Raw genomic sequence first — 21,166 nt, forward strand, 5'->3', positions numbered from 1 at the left:
ATTTAGCAAAATAGGTATCAGTATTAGTACTGCTTTGACGAAACATCCTTTTTTTTCAGTTATCTCTTTCAAATAGTGTAAAAATAGTTTAAGATTTCAAAAGGGACAATTTTTAAGTGATTTGAAAACAAAAAACAAACACCATTAATGTGAAATTGCAGAACCTACAATAATGACAAGTTTAGCAAGGTAATGTTTTTGCGTCACTTCCGGTAGTAAGGGAATTACCGGCTGGCCGGCAAGTGCAAAACACGACAGCAGAAGATAAAAGAAAAAGAAAAATACTTTACCTTGTTAAACATTGCTGTAAGTTTGATTGCAGTGAAAAATGGTTTTACTGTTCTATTTACTGATGAGTGTCGGGTCCCTTTGCACAGAAATGATGGACCTCAGTGTTGAAGAAGGAGAGGTGAACAATACACCGCGGTCGACATGGTCCCCAAAGTTTGCTTTGGTGGAGGAGGTGCAACAGTCCGGGCAGGTATCATCAGTCATTACAAAACTGATTTGGTTATTGTAGATTCCCCAGTCACTGTTTGTTCTTACCTCAGAGATGTCATAGAACTCATCATCATGCCCCAATTCCACCAGCACACCTATAACTTTCTTTTCATGGATCAAACTGCTCCACCACGTAGTGCCAGAATTGTCTCAGCTGGACCTTGGGAAATGATATGGCCAGCAATGTTTCCTGACCTGAACCCCATTGAGCAGTGGTCCGCAAACTACGGCCCGCAGGCTTGATCCGACCCGCCTCCACACTTGACCTGCCCCCCTTTAAAATATCAGATACCCATGCTTTTTATTTTATTTTTTCAGTCTGGCCATGCAATCGAGGTCTGCAAAGAATGGGACATTAAAATCCGTCCTCCTGCAGTCTGTACCCCTATCTGCCCCTGTCTGCTGTGTCATGGCTGTGTCTCCATATGTGCAGCTCTCTGGTCCCAAAATCTACATAAATCTTTTATCAGGATCAGGTCTTTGTTTTCATTCTGTAAAGCTGGACTTATATTTGTATGAAGGTTTGAACTTTTTTGAAAGGTTTGAACAAGAGAGAAAAGTGTGAAAATATTCATGTCTGTCTGAGAAAAGTGTAGATTTTGCCTGTTGATGAGTGTTCTGTAAGCTACTTTGTGATAGTAAAGAACAGTCCAAACACAGATTTGACATTCCCTTCACTCCACTTATAAATGAATAAAATGTTAATTTTTTCCTGAAAAATAAGTAATTCTACAAACCAGTGTACTATTGACACTTGAAACACATAAAGATTTTTTTGAAAAAATAAAAGATGAATGGCCTTTCTTTGTAAAAAAATGTGTTTGTTTTCTCCCCCTTCTTGAAAAACTCAGAGAAATAGACACAAAAGATTGATAAAAGCTGATAAATTAACGTTTTCTTATAATTAGACTTATACTAAAAGGTAACATGAAAATAAAAATGTGGAGATTAGCAGTTAGCAGTTATTAGCAGTGAAAATGATAATTAATAGATAAATGAAGAATGTCTCAGTTCTTCGATTTGTTTTCTTCTTTTTGAGGCAAAAAGTGTGACTATTTTGATGAATAGTCACGTCTATTTAAATGACTAAATTTATAAGTTCTGTTTCAGAATTAAGTGGATGATTAAGTCACAATATTTAGCAAGCTGTACAAATAACTGAAACCACCTGAACTCAAACTTTTAAGAGTCTTAGAAAAGTCTATAGGCACTTGGGCTTTTTAAAATATTTCATGATCATAGAGTGTGGTTTTTTTTGTTGTTTTTCTCATGAATACTATTGTGTATTTGGATTTTTTTCCGTGACGATCCCAGAAGGGTTAATAATATTTGGTTGTGTGTGGCTTTCTGGAAAATCATAAATGTTTACGTTTAGCCACACCCTTTGTTTGTTAAACTTTTTCTGTTAGCCTACAAACTTCCCCACATCAGAGAGGAAAAAAGTCATGTGGCCCTCACAAGAAAAAGTAGCCCTTGTGGAAGAGTGTAAAGCATTCACTCAGAACAACATCATGAGTCTTGTGAAGAACACGAGACGCTGCTGTCAAGATGTTATTGTGGCAAAAGTTGTAAAAACCTGCTGTTGAGGCAAGTATTATTATTATCTTAATGTTTGGGTAATACATATCAAACTAATAACATTATGTTTCTTCTCATTTAGTATTAGTAATATCAAAGATAACTTTTATGTTTTTCTTTAAAATTCAGACCAAACAGGAAAAGCACTCATGTAAATAAAAACATCCCAGACTTATTGTGAATAGTGTATTTTCAAAACTTGTCATAGTCCCATTCCTGAAGGGACTATGGGCGTCCTCAAACACCTTTGGGTCATTTGTTTAGGACACTTCTACAATCTATACTGTGTGACACAATCTGCAATTTTGCAATGGGTGATCAAAAACAATTATATAGTTATATTTAATTTAATACAAACTGGTTTGTTTAAAAAAATCAAGTTCATAGTTTAAAATAAATGAACCGTTTGTGTAACAAGGGTAGACTGATGGCTTTTATTTGTGTGCTTATTTTTTTTTAATCTTCATCAAATCCTGATCTTTTTCATATTTTTACAAAATGTTCATTTTTTTTCATAATCAGGATGTATATATATGTATTAAACATGAGTACTAATACCTGTACTTTCACTTTAAGAGAACTTTCTAGTTTTGTGTGTACCATCCCCTCCCTCTAATGTTCGTGCTGATACAACTGAGAGGAGGTGATGCTGTTGTCCTCTGCTTGCATTTTGAATTTATTTTTGTACGTTATGAAGGAAAATCTGTTCGTCTTGCAGTTTCCTAAATGTGTTCAAGCATCGAGGTAGAGATGACCAGGATTCAGAAGAGTAAAGATTAACAAAGTTGTATTCCCTGACAGAGTTTTCTGAAACAAAGTTTAACAGATATCCGGGCCTTCAAACTTCGGAGTCTACAATGCACACAGCTAACGTGTCTGACTTGCGGACAGTTCAGGAAGAGAAGACGAAGGCGTTCTAAAAGATAGGTCCTTAATCCCATGCTGCGCGGGTCTCCGCCCCCCCAAGCGCGTGGAGTTGTCGACAGCTGGACCCACTTCCTTCGGTCCATATTTGGAGTTGACCACACCGTCGCTTCTTCTTCACCGGTAAAATGTTTTCCCATCTGTCCATGACAAATCTGCTATGGACAGCAGAACCCCATTACAATTGCTGGAGCAAAGGTTATTTTCTTCCTGCGCATGGGAATGTTTGCACGGCTCTGCTCTCATGGGTTGAGTCTCAGGAAAGGTCAAAGCAGTGAACTTTTGTCAGGGGTCATGAGTAAATGGAAGAACGCATGTAAGCCTGGACCTTAACACCTTAAAAAAAAAAACAGCAAGCATACATTTCTTCAGTTACTACTGAAAATGCAATTGATAATTTGAAGTGCAAGTGTAACTGTGCATGGTGAACATGCAATAGTTTCAGTCAACTGGTTTTCTGTTTCTACTCAACAGGATACAGCGACACCGTATGTGTGAAGAGGGAACTGCATGTCACCGAGTTTATTTGTTATGAACAGGTATGGATATGAAGGTATTAATGTTCCAAAATGGACGAGCTTGTATATTTGATTTGAGAACTTGTAATACAGAATGTGAATACTTGTGCAAAAAAAATCTGCATCTGTGTGTAAAAATCTTCTGCTGTAAACTGACAAATTCCCATCTGCATGTGTTCATTTAGAGTTACAACTTCAAATCTGTGATTACAACTGCTCAAATGTGCTTCTGCGTGTGCTCGAATCTGCTGGCGCAAATCACAAGTGCGATACAACTGCGCTCTGAATTGGGACACATTCCTTGCGAGAAATTTGTGTCTAAACTGATCTGTGTCCGATAATGGACCTAGGGGGGGGGGGGGGGAGGGAGGGTTAGAGGAGGCGGAGTCAACCAATCAGAGTGCAGGATTCGGAGAACTAGGTAAGGTTAGAAAGAGCTTCACAGAGTCGGACTTCCTGCTTCAATAACTCTTCTGATAAACGTTCAAATGTGACAGCAAGTCTCTCAATCACTTTGTATTAACACAGAGAGTGAACTAAAAATGCATTTCTAAAGAAAAAAAAACGTTTTTTTCCAGCATTTTAATGAGAAATGATCTCTTTGTGCTTAAATGCAAACATGCAGCTAGACGGCTGCCAACAGGAAAATCATGTTTGTTGTAGCAGGACAATAGGGCCAGGGCTGTTGAGCATCTTTATTATAAATCATATGGATTAACCTTTGAAAACATATATTAGAAACCATACTGGGTTTGTGACACCGCGCTACGCTGGCCCTCAGCGGCCAGCCGTTGAGCTCCGTCGAGGAAGGAGATGCGAGGACCCGCTGACCGACGGCGGAGCACGGCGGTCGCGCAGACCCAGCCTCGCCCGTCGCTCGCTCGGCGTCTGGCCGCTGAGCGAGGGCGTAGCGCGGTGTCACACCCCTGCCAGCCGCCGAGCTCCACGGAGGAAGGAGAGGCCGAGGATCCTGCTAAGCGAGGGCGTAGCGCGGTGTCGTGGACCCAGCCGTCGGTCAGCGGGATCCTCGCTTCTTATTTCCTCCGCGGAGCTCAGCGGCCAGACGCCGAGCTCCGCCGAGGAAAGAAGAAGCCAGGATCCCGCTGACCGACGGTGGAGCACGCCTGTCGCTCGCGCAGAAACAGCCGTTGCTCAGTGGGCTGGGAGTGGGACCGCCACAGCCGCGCTCCGCCGTGGCGTCGCCTGGAACATCGCGGGGAACGCCTTGATCTAATCTAATACATTTTTTTCAAATGTTAATCCATATGATTTATAATAAAGCTGCTCAATAGCCCTGGCCCTGTTGTCCTGCTACAACAAAGATGATCTTCCTGCTGACGCTGTCCGTTCGCAGCCGTCTAGCTGCATGTCTGCATTTAAAGCACAAAGAGAAAATAAAATGTATGAAAAAAATGACTTTTTTCTTTAGAAATGCATTTTTAGTTCACTCTCCGTGTTAATACAAAATGATTGAGAGACTTGCTGTCACATTTGAACGTTTATCAGAAGAGTTATTGAAGCAGGAAGTCCGACTCTGTGAAGCTCTTTCTAACCTTACCTAGTTCTCCGAATCCTGCACTCTGATTGGTTGACTCCGCCTCCTCTAACCCTCCCTCCCCCCCCTAGGTCCATTATCGGACACAGATCAGTTTAGACACACATTTCTCGCAAGGAATGTGTCAGAATTCAGAGCGCAGTTGTATCGCACTTGTGATTTGCGCCAGCAGATTCGAGCACACGCAGAAGCACATTTGAGCAGTTGTAATCACAGATTTGAAGTTGTAACTCTAAATGAACACATGCAAATGGGAATTTGTCAGTTTACAGCAGAAGATTTTTACACACAGATGCAGATTTTTTTTGCACAAGTATTCACATTCTGTATAACAAGTTCTCAAATCAAATATACAAGCTCGTCCATTTTGGAACATTAATACCTTCATATATGGACTCCATCAAGAGTTTGTTATATGATTCATTAATGCTGGTTGCGCCTAATATTAGTTTAAGTTACATGTATATTAATTTTTCGAGAATTTTTGCATATTTTGTAATTTAAGAAAAATTTCCTTAAACACTTTTTTTAAAATATTGATTTTGAAGTTTGAACAGTTTTTCTCCAAAAATAAAAATAACCAGAATAATTCACTTTCCAAATTTTGTTTTTTTTAATTCACATTTTAATTTTATTATTCAGTTTATTTTAATTTCTTTTCTTTTTTTTAAACTGTAAACGATTAATTTGAATTTAAGGAGCCAGTTTAGCTCGTGCTGGTTTGCGGCGCTTTCCGTCCGTGAAACCAGGGTTCGACTCCAGGCTGCTCCCTGTTCCCTTCTCTACCTCTGCCGGTTCCAAGCCCGGTTTGAGACGGTTGCGTCAGGAAGGGCATCCGGTGTAAAACATTGCCAAATTTACCACGCGACTTGTTCGCTGTGGCGACCCCTGATGGGAGAAGCCGAAAGTGGAAGAAGAAACAATTTATTTGAATTTAAAGTCAATCCTCTCCCATTAACATCTTTGTTCTCTTGCATCTGTTCTGACTATATTTTTCATTTAATGAAATATGGCCCTGTGATAGACTGGCAACCTGTCCAGGGTGTCCCCATCCTTTGCCCACAAGTGGCCGGATAGGCTCCAGCAGCCCCGTGACCCCGAAAGGGATAAACGGAACAGAAGATGGATGAATAACTAAATGAAGTAAGTCACCTTTGGAACATTTGTTTTATATTAATTATGACAACAACAAGCACAGTTTGCTCACAACCTTGAAAGAGTGATGGAGTACTGTTTGTTTCACCTAATGAAATTTCCTCTGCAGTTTTACTGAGCAGTTACTTAAATCCATGTCATAGATTGATAAAGACAAAAACAGATTTAAAAAAGAACATTACATTTTTTCAAAAAGATATGATAATTCTACAAACAATGTATTCACAGCAAGCAAGAAACTTGTAACATAGGTTTATTGATGGCTCTAATTCGGGGTGAGCTACTTTTAGGATGACAATCTCAAAAGATCTTCCACCTCATAATTTTAATGTAATAACAATGTGAAATTCTCTTTAAAAAAAACAAGAAAAGATCAAAATACAACTAGAAAATGTCTTTATATTAAGTTTTTTTTATTGCAAGAGACTTCCAACATTTTACATCACCACAGAGGAATTTTTTTTTTTTTGCTTTGAAAAATTAAGAAAACAAAAAACAACCAATGAAAAAATAAAAACAGCAGGTCCAGAGTGCTTTAATTTACTGCAACCAAAAAAACGCATTAATTAAAAAAGTACTGACCACCAACTTTTGAAATGAGTTTCAAAGTTTCAAAATGAGCTAAAACACAACTCAATGAGTTGTGTTTTATCAGACACAAAAAGACTGCAGAAAAGCAACCGTTCAATGCAGAAATGAGATTAACAAGAACAAATATAATTCAACGGGCTCAAATTCTGTAATAAAAAAATTAATATCATTGTTAAAAAGACTCAGCACATAAATCTATGATTATTTTTTCTTGAAGATAATCTTTATTATAATTCATGAATTCGAAAATGTTAAGAGTCCCTTTTTGGACAGTAAAAACGGAAAATTTAGTTAAAACATCTAAAAATTACTTTCTGTTGATTAGTTAAAATCTAAATAATTTTACTATATGCGCTGTTGAAGATGGATTCAGACAACACAATATGAGACGTAAAAGGAACACAAAAATAATGTAGTAAAAAAATGGAAACAAATATATTTCATGAAAATTCTTAGAGAGTAAAGGTACATTTATTCCTTAACATTACTTAGACTTTCATTTTTACAAACAAGTTTTGCTTTTCTTTTAGCTATTTAGATTCTTCAGGTGATATTAGATTCAAGCTGCTGTTACAGCTACGTAAATGAAACGATGTTTAAATGAAAAAAATGTTTCTTTGGCTGCTCTTTGTGAATAAAAGCTAAACATTTCTTTCTGGAAAATTATTCAAAGGAATCTCTTTAAAGCTCCAGAATGTTTGCAGTTTTCTCACAAACTGGACATTTCATTCAGACTTTCCAGAGCTTCTTCTTTACTGTACTTTCTCCATTCAGATGGAATCTTACCCCCACCCTGAAACTTCAGTTTATAATAATCCTCTAGTTCCTTCTGAAAGCGACAAACAAACCATTTCCAGTATTTCAGCGTAGATCCATCTGCAGTAATGCTCCATGATGCATATTTTCCTCCTGCAGTTTGATACTGTTTAAAAGGAATTCTCTTCTCTGATTCACGGCTGGGATAGAAGCTTCTATCACTCGCAACTAATGTGGTGCAGAAATCAATAACTAGGTCCACTGTGCCTTTTCTATGCCATCCTTCAACTCCAGATGGTCGGTGAAAAGGAACACTGTGTTTTTCTGGACTGTGGTCTTTGATGGTGTTGATGCAAACAGCTGCACAGAATGGACATCGTTCCCAGCAGCAGTTACACAGCTGCTCAATGAGGATGTCATCAGGTTTCTGTCTGTACTTCATCACCTCATCCACAGGAAGCTCCTTCATCTCCTTAGTGATGGTTTGAAGACCTTTTTCTATCTCATCTCTTAAAAAGTCTAAATCATTTACATCAGTGAAGTTCTGACAGGAAATGGTATCCAATGTCAGCTTACAGCTCAGTAAACTGGAGAACTCCTTCATCCACATGTTTATCTCTCCTTTTTCAGTTTTGAACTTCTCTGTTGCTTCAAAGAAACTTTGACTGATGAGCTTCTGGATGTCGTCTACATTTTTCTGGAGGATTTTCTGAGCTTTATCTTTGTTTTCAACAGAAATGTACGTCTTTACTTGTTCTCTTATAAAATTCTCTACTTGCTCTCTTGGATTTCTGATGTAGGTGATGTATCTGTTGAAGTCTTCTTTCTCTGCCAGATCCTTTAACACATGTTTTTCCAGTTTCAGCCTGTTTCCATTGAATGCTGGGACATTACTCCTGAGTTCTCCAGCAAGGTCAACAGCAGTCTGGTTACAGACAGCCTCAACAGCAGAGACCTTCAGATTCTCGCAGATGATTTCTCCAAACACCTCAACAGACGAGCTTCCTTTACAGAAACTACTGGAAATGGTGAAATATTCATCTTTCTTTCTATTCAAGTAGGTCAGAGCATCATTGTTGTCTTTGTATTGTTTGTGAGACTTTAAAATCCAACCAGCTGTCATGTGGAGGACAAACAGCAGAAGATCAACTGTAAACTCTTTCTTAAAGGTAATTTTCATCTTTGATTCCAATTCTGTCACATTTTCTTGAACAGTTTTAGCCACTTCATGCAGGTAAGTTGATGTGTAGCCTTGTGTTGATACAGGTTTGCTCTGAATGATCTTCAGTGATTTTTGTTGAACATCTTCAATGAAAGAACGGATCTGTTCCTGATCTTCATGCGACAAAGGTTCAGATTTAAGGTTTATTTTCTCTCCTAATTTATTCCATGCCGCTTTGAATTTTTGGGACATTTTAAAAAAAAAATATTTAGAATAATTACCTTTTTCTGGCAGTTTTTTGTATTTTCCAGTCTTTATCAGTTTATCACATAGAGTCCATTCAAAACCAAGGCTTTGAAGGACAGCGAACTGATCTTCTTCCAGGTGTATGTCCTCAATGGGTTTTATACCTGAAGTTAATTCTTCAACCCAGTCACTCCAAACAGAGTCAAACTGCCTTTTTAGTTCCATTTCATCTATTTTTGTCTTTCTTAACTTGTGAGTGAGTTCTTCGATTTTCTTCCTGAGTTCTCCAGCAAGGTCAACAGCAGTCTGGTTACACACAGCCTCAACAGCAGAGACCTTCAGTTTCTCACAGATGATTTCTCCAAACACCACAACAGACGAGCTTCCTCTACAGAAATTATTGAAAATGCTGAAATATTCATTTTTCTTTCTGTTCAAGACTTTCACAGCATCATTGTTGTCTTTGTATTGTTTGTGAGACTGTAAAATCCAACCAGCTGTCATGTGGAAGACAAACAGCAGAAGATCAACTGTAAACTCCTTCTTGAAGGTAATTTTCATCTTTGATTCCAATTCTGTCACATTTTCTTGAACAGTTTTAGCCACTTCATGCAGGTAAGTTGATGTGTAGCCTGTTTTTGTTACAGGTTTGCTCTGAATGATCTTCAGTGATTTTTGTTGAACATCTTTAATGAAAGATCTGATCTGTTCCTGATCTTCATGTGACAGAAGTCGAGATTTAAGTTTCATCACCTCTTCTACATAATTCAATGCAGTTTTACGTTTTTGGGACATTTTAAAGTTAATATATTTAGAATAATTACCTTTTTCTGGCAGTTTTTTGTATTTTTCACTGCTTTTCAATTCATCACATAGAGTCCATTCAAAACCAAGGCTTTGAAGGACATTGAACTGATCTTCTTCCAGGTTGATGTCCTCAATGGGTTTTATACCTGTAGTTAATTCTTCAACCCAGTGACTCCAAACAGAGTCAAACTGCATTTGTAGTTCCTCTTCGTCTATTTGGATCTCTCTTAATGTGTGAGCGCGATCTTTGCTTTTTTGCAGCAATTGGTTTTCAAAATCTGTTTTCTTCTCCTCAAGCTTCTTACAGGCTTTCTTCTGCTGAATGACTTCATCCAGTTTTCTTTTAAGTCCTGTCAGAAGCTCCTGATGAAAGTCTTTGATTTTGTTTTCAAATCGTCCACGCCACTGGACTAACAGCTCTTTGTCTGTGTCATTCTCAAAGTAATCTGTGATTTCTGTCTTGATTTCTTCATATTTTCTGCTCATTCTTTTAGAAAGGTCACTGAGTTCAATATTGTTAAGTTGTCCATTTTCTATTTGTGGATGAAGTTGGTTCTGAATGGTCAGCATCTCACTCCTCAGAGTCCAAGTCCAGCTTCCGTACTGGACCTCAAGTTTTCTGTACACTGAGATTTCTTGAGTGTTCTTGAAGCTGAAAACAAAGTTTTCATTCATTAGAGCGTTCCACAGGTCCTGTATTTTGCTGCTGAAATGTGAGAGTTTGATTCCATCAGACTCTGAAGCTTTAGACAGGATGATGCTCTTCAGTTCTTGGACGCTCTCACTGTAACCTGGATTTGGAGGAGCCATTGGTGGACTTCCCTCCCACAGCTGGGCAAAGTATTTCACATCTTTTTGCACATCAAATGCAATAATATCACTGAAACATTCAGCTTCACATCCTTCCTCTTTGGCAGCTAGTTGAGCCATCTTGTCCAGTTTCTCCTGCAGTCGTCTCTTTCCGTCCATGTTTTTCTCTACAGCTGTGACATCTGTAACATTCTGGTGAACAAACACACAACTTGGAGAAAGCTGAACTTTCTTCATCCTCATGACAGCCTGAACAACAATCTGAAGCAGGTCCTGCATCTCAGCTGGATTCTCACCAAAAATGTTGATCAGCGTCATGTTTCCCAAACCAACAACAAATGTTGCCAGTTCATTGTCGTGGTGAAGAGTGTTTGAACCTTCCAGCTCAAGAGCTCTTAGTCCTTCAGTGTCCACGACTAGAATATAGTCAAACTTGAATTCTTTCTTGATTTCCTCTGATAATTTGACCAGCTGCATGTATGCACCCTTGGTGCACCTGCCTGCACTCACAGCAAACTGCAGTCCAAACATGGCATTCAGCATTGTTGACTTTCCACTGCTTTGAACGCCCAAAACTGACAACACAAAAACTCTCTGGTCACTCAGTTTCTTAATGACTTCCTGTAAAAGACCAGAGATCCAAGTTAAAGGCAGGTGAACTGCATCACCATCCATCAACTCCAGAGATATCATCAGATCTGCAGCCAGCTCAGGGTATTTATCCCATTCAGTGTGTGTGCAGTGTGTTTGTTTCTTTAGAGATTGATGGGCTTCATAGATCTGGGCCATTTCTCTGAAGATGTGCTCCAAACCAAAGTTTGCTGCCTGCAGATTATTTGATATTTCTTCAAGTTCAGCTTGTTTGGATTTTAACTGATCAAATTTGTCATGTTTCTTTAAATCCAAGACCTCTGACCACTTTTCATCATAGTTTTTGAGAATTGCAGAGAGATCCTTTGAGGAGAGTTCATCTATCAGGATCTGAGTCCATTTCAGGAAGTATTCTTTGTCTTTCTGTTCCAAACGCATGAGGCTGTCAGTGAATGATTTCATCAGTTCACTACAGGAAGCAGCACATTGCTTCTGTCGGATTTGCATCAGTTGCTGATCTTTCTGACTTTTTTCTTCCTCAATGTTTCCTCTGAGGCAGAATGTTTCTTTTTTTGTTCTGCACCACTCATGCCAAAGTTGACCTTGACAAGGAAGAAAAGTATCTTTGATCCTGTAAACATCCATGTCCTGAATCAGCTTTACTATGTTCATGGCAGCAGATATTCCATTTTGACAGACTGTGTCATCTTCATCCACTCTGACTCCAGTGATCTTGGACATCAACTCAAGCTTGAAGGATTTGTTTGATCCAGACAAAATCTGTCTAATGATTCCTTTGAGTTCCTCAGAAATATCAGATTGACTTCTGTCTTTCAGTCCTACTTTGTATTTTTGTGGTTTGATCTCAACAGCACCACAGTCGTTATCAGCAGTGAGAACAATCAGAGGATTTGGAGATCCAAAAAGGGTGGAAACAACTTTAGAATTTTCCTGACCTTTTTCCACAGCTGGTACAAGAACAACTAAGACTGAAGATATTTCCGTCAGTATTTCTCGTTGTTTTTCCATCAACAGAGAATCTCCATGAAGATTACAGAAGGCAATGCAGTCAGAGAATGAATCATTGCCTTTTCCAGCTGGACAGTACCAGGCAATCTCTACAACCTCATCCATCACATGACGAGATTTGGTGTTTCTTTGACAGTTTCTGTGGAAGAAGGTGTTGTGACGGTCGTTGATCAAAGTGTTCATGAGCTGAGATTTGGACTGAGACAGTGAACCCAGACGGAAGAAAGACACCACTGGAGTTTCAGCTTTGCAGATTGGCAGACTCTTGATGGTGACAGTCTTTGAATTATCTTTAATTTCAGTTTTCTTCCAGGTTTTCCTTATTTGTCTGAATGTCCACAGAGGACACTCAATATCTGCTGCAGCAAGATCAGGAACAAGCAGAGGTAAGGCGTATTGACACTGTGACAACTTTGTGATCATGTTTTGCTTCAGGAAGTTGTCTGAGCAGTGAAATACAACCATCTGAACATCCATGGGGTGGACAAGATTCTGTTTGGACTGATCAGAATGTTCATTTCTGCTAAATAAAGCATATATGTCATCATCATCTGTGCTAACAGTCTCAGAAACAGAGAGAGACTGTGAATTCACCTCAGAACTATCTGGTTGAACAGGGATGTATCTGGCTCTGTAATCTAAAGCCATCAACCTCTGAAGAAAAGCTTGTGCTACATCTTTTTCAGGTGTGTCAGTGATCGGTTTCAAAGGAGGACCAATCTGGAGAAAATCTGCTGGTGAAAACTTCTGCTGTCGTCTGTGAAGTCTGTTGAACAGGGCTTCAATTTCTTTTTGATGGTTCTTTTGGTGGTTTTCTTCATCAAAAGTCCTTTGTTGCTAATTTGATGAAGAAAAAACATTTTGAAATTAAAAAAAGAATAATAGTCTTTTGGTTTAATGTATAGAACAAATGCTTTTCAGTCTTTGTTCTTAAAAAAAATGCCAATTATGCATTATTTAAAAATGTTCTTTTGTAAGAAGTGTTAAAGAAATTAAGTATAAAAAGCATGGAATTAAAATAAAGAGATTGACAAAATCTTGGAACAAAAAACAAAAACAAAAAGGAAAAACTGAAGTTAGTAGAGAAGAGAATAAAAATCTTGCTGAACTTTTTGATTGTTGTCTGACCTTTGTTGTGTTTCCACTTCTTCCTATATTAGAGAAACCTGCAGAACCAGAATTAATGATCAGTTTTAAAACACTCAGGGATTTTTAACTAAGAAATACATCAACCACAAATTTGGAAATCAAGTATGTAAAGCAGTGTAAAAAAGTAACGATAGCAACATTGTTTTTATTTGCATTCTTCCTTAAAAAGTATTTTAAATTAGCTAGAAGTCTCTCAGCTAAGAAGATAAGATCAGGAGTTCAGTTTCGATAGTAAGGCTTTTTCATCCATCCATCCATCCATCTTCCTCCAATTATCTGGGACGGGTCGCGGGGGCAGCAGTCTAAGCAGAGATGCCCAAAATTCCCTCGCCCCGCCGACTTCCTCCAGCTCCACTAGGGGGACCCTGAGGCGTTCCCAGGCCAGCCGAGAGACGTAGTTTCGCCAGCGTGTCCTGGGTCTTCCCCGGGGCCTACACCCAGTGGGACATGCCCGGAACACCTCCCCAGAGAGGCATCCAGGAGGCATCCGCACTAGATGGCCGAGCCACCTCAACTGGCTCCTTTCAATGTGGAGGAGCAGCAGTTCTACTCCGAGTTCTCCACTGGTGACCGAGCTTCTCACTCTATCTCTAAGGGAACGCCCAGCCACCCTACGGAGGAAACTCATTTCAGCAGCATTTTATTCGGAAACTCGTTCTTTCTGTCATGACCCAGAGCTCATGACTATAGGTGAGTATTGGAACCAAGATTGACCGATAAATTGAGAGCTTTGCTTTTTTGCTCAGCTCTCTCTTCACCACATCGGACCGTTACAGCGACTACATAACTACGGACGCTGCTCCGATACGCCTGTCAAACTCAGAGGAAAATCCTGTGGTCCCCAAACCAGACCCCTTTTGGCCCCTGCCTGCGCCTAGAAATTCTGTCCATAAATAATATGAACAGAACCGGTGTTAAAGGGCAGCCCTGCCGGAGTCCAACATGTACCGGAAACAAGTCTGACTTACTGCTGGCTATGCGAACCAGAACCGGACAGCCCTCAGTAAGGCTCCCCGAACCCCATACTCCCAGAGCACCCTCCACAGGATACTACTTGATGCCTTCTCCAAATCCACAAAACACACAAGGACTGGATGAGCGTGCTCCCACGAACCCTCCAGCACCCTAAAGAGGGTGTGGTGCTGGTCCACTGTTCCACAACCAGGACAGACACAGAACTGTTGTTCTTGGATCTGAGGTTCGACTATCGGATGGACTTTCCTCTAGTACCCTGGCATAGACTTTCCCAGGGAGGCTGAGGAGTGTGGTTCCCCGGTAGTTGGAACTCCCCGTGAACTGCCAGCTTAACGTGGTGGGGGAGTTTGAGAGCTTGAGTGATCCCAGGAGCTAAACTGTCTGGGCCTTAAGCCCCTGGTAGGGTCTCCCATGGCAGACAGGTCCTGGGTGACAAGTCAGACAAAGAGCGGTTCAGAAGACTCTGATGAAGATTAAAACCCAGGACCCAATTACGTCGCCCGGATAGGCGTCACCGGGGCCCCACTCTGGAGCCAGGCCTGGGGTTGGGGCTCGCAGGCGAGCGCCTGGGGACCGGGGCTCTTCCCACAGACCCCTGTTGGGCTCAGCCCGAAGGACCAACGTGGCACCACTCTCCCATGGGTCGACCACCCGTAGGAGACCTAAAAAGGGGCTGATGCAATGTGGTTTGGGTGGGAGTAGAAGGCAGGTGCCATGGCGGCCCAAATCCCGGCCATGGAACTTGGCTTAAGGCCAAAAATGGAGAAAATAAAGAAAACAGAACACACTAATGTAAATGAAACTCACAATATGGGCTTAATTCAACCAACAAGTTAAAAAATGCATTCCTGAACTTTAAGAGAAGGCCAAGTGGGATTTGTCAGACTTTCTGTTCACTGCACAACGAGTGGCTTTAACAACAGACACTCATTGCTTGCAAGTAATTTCTACATTACAATAACTGTGCATTACAATTCTCCAGACTGGTTAATGAAATATTATTTCCTGCATGTGTCCACATGTGTGTTTCACAAGACATACACCATCACATCCCACAGCTCTCTGGTTAGAACGCACGCTCATCCTGCCCAGGCCTGTATCATGGAAGACCATGGCTGGAATATTCAGCAAACTTTGATGCAATCTTTTGATGCAATCTTTTGTTTCCCATGTCGTAAATTTGTGGGGAACAATGGATCACAAAACAGGGATTTAATAATTGGAAAACTGCACTAGAAAAAGACAAGGGACTCAAAAAGCATGCATCAAGTCAATGCCATATAAAAATGAAAAAAGAAAAAAAAACCTGGTCTGAACTGTCCCAAAGAGAAGTCACATGAGAAACCATTAGTAATCAATAAGAGCCCAATAAAGTACAGTTCCTTGGGGTAAATGAACTTGTTTTTTTTTAACTTGTACTGTCCAAAAACTGAGCAAACAGATGAGAGGTCAAGGCCTCATAGGTTTTACTATTACAAAAAGAGGTAATGAGTCTTTGGATGACCAGGGTGTAAATTTGTATGAACCCTTTTTTATTTGTTTATTATTTTTTTATTTTATTTGTTAAATTTAGTGTTTTAAGTATATATACATATTCTTTTTACTAAAGGGGAGGGAGAGGGGGAAAGTGTGTGTGTGTGTGTGTGTGGGTAAAAGAAAAATAAATTTAGAGGGAGGGGGAGAAAGTGAGGGGATACAAGTGCCAAGTTGCTAATTTGAAAAGGTTATTATTTTAAGATGTGAAACATTTAGAGTTTGGGACATGCAAGGACTTTATAATGAAACCATATTGATAAATCCTCACAGACCTTACGCCAGAAGGTTTGGACAGGTGAACAGAACCACATGGCGTGCGTATAGTCGTCTATGTAGTTACCTTTGCACTGTGTGCATATAGCAGTCTGATTGAGACCCCTTTTAAGTAACCTTTGTCCTGTGTAGTGAGTTCCATGGAGAAATTCTTTATGATGACAGTGAGACAAATGTTTTTCAACAGTTTTATATTGAGACACATTTTTCTTTTTATTGTCTAGGGATAAACTTATCATCACTTTTATGTTGTCTTCCATCCTCTTTCATTTATGAAGATATTTTCTCTCAGTAGAGTTTGATTTTCTTTTTTTTTTTATATCTCAATTCGCTTTTAAACTGCTAGATTATGATTTTGAATTTTTTCCTTCTTTACTGAGGAAGAGAACACATTTTTCTCCCCCGACATCATCAATACACACTGTTTCTGCTAAACAACAAATTCATACTGTTATCATTTCCTGTTCTGTGAATTAAAGATGTTAATGAATTTCCATTGTGACTGAAAGCTCCTTCAACTCAGCTCCAAACATTATGAAGCAGCCATTTACTTTATCATTCCAAATTAAATCTTACTTGTGATGATTCCTTCTTCACAGAGAGGTTTGTGCTTCATCTTTTCTTCTTTTTATCAGCTTTCAGAAACTGCAGCATGGAAGCTTGATTTTGGAGACCAGAATCTACCATTATGACTTTGACAGTAAACTTTATTTATTAACTTTAAATCTTCACCATGTTTAATTACCTTCACCATTTGCATCCTCAGATTCGCTCTGATCTCCTCTTGGTGTTCGGTTATTGACTTCCTCTATTTACGCATTGTACATATCTGTAAATAGAAATACGCACATCATCAGGTGTTGTAATAAAGGGGTGGGATTGGACAAGATTTCTCTTCAACCCACTCCTTTTCAAGCACACTGTACTGCTTTATTTGTCTATTTTAAACGTCTGTGTTTGTTTTTTATTTGTGTTTGAAAAAAAAAGAAACTTAAACTTTCCATTTCACCTTCAAAGGATTTTAAAAAGTTTAAGTACAACAGTTTAACTTTATACCAATAAATAGGAAAACGGCAGAGAATCTCAAGTTTGCATAATATTGTGTGAATATTTGCTTCTGGGTTTGCAAAAGTCTTTTTAGAGACTTAAAAACCTTGTTTTAGGAACATTTGGATTCAACATTAAAACATTGAGTTCCTTTTATGCTGTTGCTGGGTAATAAATTCTGTCCATCTTTATGCTTCATTAGTCACCGTGAACAAAGCTGTCTGTTTTACTCATTTGTCTTACTTTATGATACATTTATTAAGTTGTGTTTTTCTGTTGCATGCTGGTGTCATCTCAGAGAAATGAAATCCTGCTGTTTGTAAAGAAAAAACAAGATGTGGAGAAGATTATTCTCATTTTTCTGTGATGCTGCTTTTGTATTAAAATGTTTTGGCCAATGTTAAAAATAAGTCCTGCCCTTTGACCCTTCTTCTCAGAGGGTCTAAGGGGAGGAATTATTAGGGATGCCCAGTTTAGCTTACCGGTAGTCTGTTTAGTTTAGTTAGTTTAGCAATTATCTTTTGAATTTTATGACTTCATTTTCATTATGATTTCATGTTCTTATACAATTACCGTTATGAAGCCCATTAAAATGACTATTGTTGTAATATTGGGCTACATAAATAAAAATAAATTAAAATTGAATTTAATTAAACATCTTCAACAAAAAAAGATCATAGAGAACTTATCAGAATGAGATACAGACTCGAACTGAGCGGGTGGAGGAATCATATTGTGAAGGATAAACCGAAATTTAAATTTGAAAAGAAAAAAATACAATTTGAAAACAGTATTTTATTTAAAAAATGGTCATTAAAGTCCAGAGAAACACACATGCAGACAGAATTACAGTGACAGAATTTATCCTAACTCTGATAACATATTTTTCCACAGAGGTCTGGCAGATTATCTCCAATGTTCTGCAAACTTGAACAATTCAGGAGAATTTCTTACTTTTTTTTTTTTTACTGAAGTTCAAAAAATGATGTTTTATGTTGGAAAAAAAATGCGGGGAAAATGTCAAAATCAGACACTCCAAATTGTAAATCTTTGACTTACGTATTGTAAAGAATTCCTGAATTTTGCAGCTGAAGCAGTCAAATGCCAACACACACAGACTTATACACACACGCATATATTAATACACACAAAAATCAACACATGGACACACTTTACACACACACTCATAGACAGACACAGAAGCACACACAGTCACACACACACACACACACACATTCATCCAGACGTAGGCCTACACACTATTGACATCAACTGACAAAGTCTACTTTGATCATTCAGGTCCTTGAAATGCTTTCATTTGTACTCAAATAATGACAATGTTGTAAAAAAAATGTCCCAAGACCTTTACTTAAAAGAAAGGTTTAAAGTGTATAACGTACTCTAATTTTTCTTGTAGAAAGCAGAAAAACTGTATAAAAATTATATACATAAGAAATCAGGTCACAACCAAACACATTCAAATCGTTACCTTGTGCTTGGTTTCTTGTGCAAGCTTGATTTTTCCAGCTCAAACTGTCTGTGTTCTTCTTCTTTCTCTTTCGGTTTTTCCCATCAGGATTCCCCACAGCGAATCATCCTTTTCCACCTCACTCTTTCATACAAGCTTTCCTTTTAAGGCCATAATAGTGTAAGAGCTGCTAAATTCCTGTGACGTCATTTCCTGGAAAGCGCAATCCAGTGCTGATCGTTGCATGACTGCTTGCTCTTGTTACCATCCTTGAGCATGTGGAGGTGATTTCTGAAACTCATCCCTGAATAAAATTTTATTGGAATAAAGCACTAGCTGAACACTCTTTTAAAATACGTACTTGGCAATTTTTTTAGAAAATATAGCTCTGACTTGATAAAAAAGAAGAGCTGATGAAACAGAAGTGATACAGAAGATTGCTCTTCTTACATCTTAACCATAAGAGGTCCTGGATGAAAGGGATAAGACAGCTTTATAGATAAATAAATAGATTAATAGATTTACAGCACAAGTTGGATGACATTGTTAAGCCCAAAGCTGAAAGAGCGTTTATTCGATCTGGGAGAAGGTGGATTGAAGAAGGAGAGCAGAACTCTGCCTATTTTTTCAGGCTGGAGAAATACAAGTCCAATGGTAATTCTATTTCACAATTAAATATTCATGGGGTCATTTCTGATGATAAAAATACTACAGCAAAATTGTTCTGGTTTTTATAGTAAACTTTATTCTTCCAACAATTGCTCGTAACTGCTCTACCTTTCTGAACTCTGTCAGTAACATTACTCTCTAGTGAGGGAAGCAGACAGAGTCTTTTGTGATGAGGTCTGTTACGTGAACCAACGGAGGAACCCAAGTGCAGGAACGACAACGAGTCGGCGTAACGTAGAAAACAGGCTTTTAATGCCAAGAGCACACTTGAACATGAGCATGAACGAAAACGCTGCGACAACCACAGAACAAACAGAGCAGCTTAAGAAGGGAACCTAATCAAAGAGAACATGAGCACCAGCTGTGAAAACACCGGGGACAGGTGAGGGAGGAGGAGCCAGCAGGAGGGTTGCAGCTGAGCAGCAGGGCCATCCATGACAGAACCCCCGTCCCTAAGTCCGGCTACCAGACGGACCCCGACAAGGCTGATCCGGATGGAGGCGATGGAAACGGGCGATCATCGAGGGGTCGCAGACGTGACGTTCGAGCACCCACTGCCGATCTGCCGGACCGTAACCCTCCCAGTCGATTAGGTACTGAATACCCCGCCCGACCCTCCTGGAGGCGAGAATCTCCCGGATAGTGTAAACCGGACCACCGCCTACCATCCGCGGAGCAGGAGGGGGAGTGGGAGCGGGCTGCAGGGGGGAGTCCCAGGCAGGCTTCAACTTGCTGACGTGGAACACGGGATGCACCTTCATGGAGCGAGGCAGGTCCAGTCTTACAGCCACAGGATTGATGACACGGGTGATGGGAAACGGACCAATGTATCTGGAGTGCAGTTTCCTAGGACCACCCCGCAAACGGATGTCAGACGTGGACAGCCACACCCTGTCTCCCACCTTGTAGTCAGGAGCTGCAGATCTCCTACGGTTGGCCACCGTGGTGAAACGCTCCTGGTTCCTTAGGAGCTCCAGCCGGAACCTGCTCCAGGTGTGACGACACCTTCTCACGAACGCCGCCGGTCCCGAGGAGGATGCCAATTGCTCCTGGTGTGGAAACAAGGGTGGCTGAAAACCATAGGCGGCCTGAAAGGGAGAGTACCCCGTAGAGTTAACCAGGGAGTTATGGGCGTACTCAACCCAGGGGAGTTGCGAATACCAGGTTCTGGGGTTCCTCCCGCACATGGCACGCAGCGATGTCTCCAGGTCCTGATTGTACCTCTCTACCTGGCCGTTGGTCTGAGGATGGAATCCAGAACTCAGACTGACCTTGATCACTAGGAGGTTGCAGAATGCGGCGATGAATTGTGGGCCCTGGTCCGACGTGATGTTCTGAGGATGTCCATGAAGGCGAAACAGGTGGCGCAAAACCAGGGTGGCCAGTTCCTTGGCTGAAGGGAGTCTCTGCAGGGGTATGGCGTGGGCCAACTTAGAAAACCGGTCAATGATTGTGAGAATAACCGTACTACCTTGTGAGTTAGGTAATCCGGTAATGAAGTCCATGGAAACGTGGGACCAAGGTCTGGACGGCACAGGTAGAGGGTGAAGTAGCCCAGCTGGGGGGGTCCTGGGGGTCTTGACACTGGCACACACATGACAGGCTGACACAAAACCCCGTATGTCAGAGGACATAGAGGGCCACCAGAACCGCTGGGAAATAAGGAACCCAGTCCTCGTAACACCAGGATGGCAGGCCAGTCTGGACGAGTGCCCCCACTTTAACACCATGGTGCGAAGAGTTGAAGGCACATAGAGTCGGCCTTCCGGACAGCCCGCGAGGATGGAGGAAGGATCTGGGACGGATGCCTGTACCTTTTGCTCCAG

The 21,166-nt window shown here is 40.3% G+C and overlaps 1 protein-coding gene and 1 long non-coding RNA gene across 2 annotated transcripts; one reads left to right on the top strand and one right to left on the bottom strand.

Moving 5' to 3' along the window:
* Nucleotides 1–6,224: 6,224 nt before the first annotated feature.
* LOC101170098 (interferon-induced very large GTPase 1) lies at nucleotides 6,225–18,974 on the bottom strand. Its single transcript, XM_011478501.3, has 5 exons — nucleotides 18,693–18,974; nucleotides 16,902–16,985; nucleotides 16,733–16,815; nucleotides 13,352–13,389; nucleotides 6,225–13,060 (listed from the first exon to the last, which is right to left on the bottom strand). Exons 3-5 carry the CDS (start codon nucleotides 16,770–16,772, stop codon nucleotides 7,532–7,534), a joined length of 5,607 nt encoding a protein of 1,868 aa, XP_011476803.2. The 5' UTR covers nucleotides 16,773–16,815; nucleotides 16,902–16,985; nucleotides 18,693–18,974; the 3' UTR covers nucleotides 6,225–7,531.
* Nucleotides 12,499–13,337, top strand: LOC105354625. The gene is made up of 2 exons (XR_909199.3): nucleotides 12,499–12,609; nucleotides 12,910–13,337. It is a non-coding gene; the product is annotated as an uncharacterized LOC105354625 (long non-coding RNA).
* Nucleotides 18,975–21,166: the final 2,192 nt, after the last annotated feature.

This window comes from Oryzias latipes, chromosome 8 (assembly GCF_002234675.1).
Source record: "Oryzias latipes chromosome 8, ASM223467v1".
Taxonomy (NCBI): domain Eukaryota; kingdom Metazoa; phylum Chordata; class Actinopteri; order Beloniformes; family Adrianichthyidae; genus Oryzias; species Oryzias latipes.

What these genes read in the sequence shown, in the direction of transcription:
- LOC101170098 (XM_011478501.3), bottom strand. Translation starts at nt 16,772, where the DNA reads ATGAAGCACAAACCTCTCTGTGAAGAAGGAATCATCACAA. An exon ending in TGAAGAAGGAATCATCACAA is followed by an intron (nt 13,390 to 16,732) that starts GTAAGATTTAAT and finishes CTGGTTCTGCAG; the next exon opens with GTTTCTCTAATATAGGAAGA. An exon ending in GAAGTGGAAACACAACAAAG is followed by an intron (nt 13,061 to 13,351) that starts GTCAGACAACAA and finishes TCATCAAATTAG; the next exon opens with CAACAAAGGACTTTTGATGA.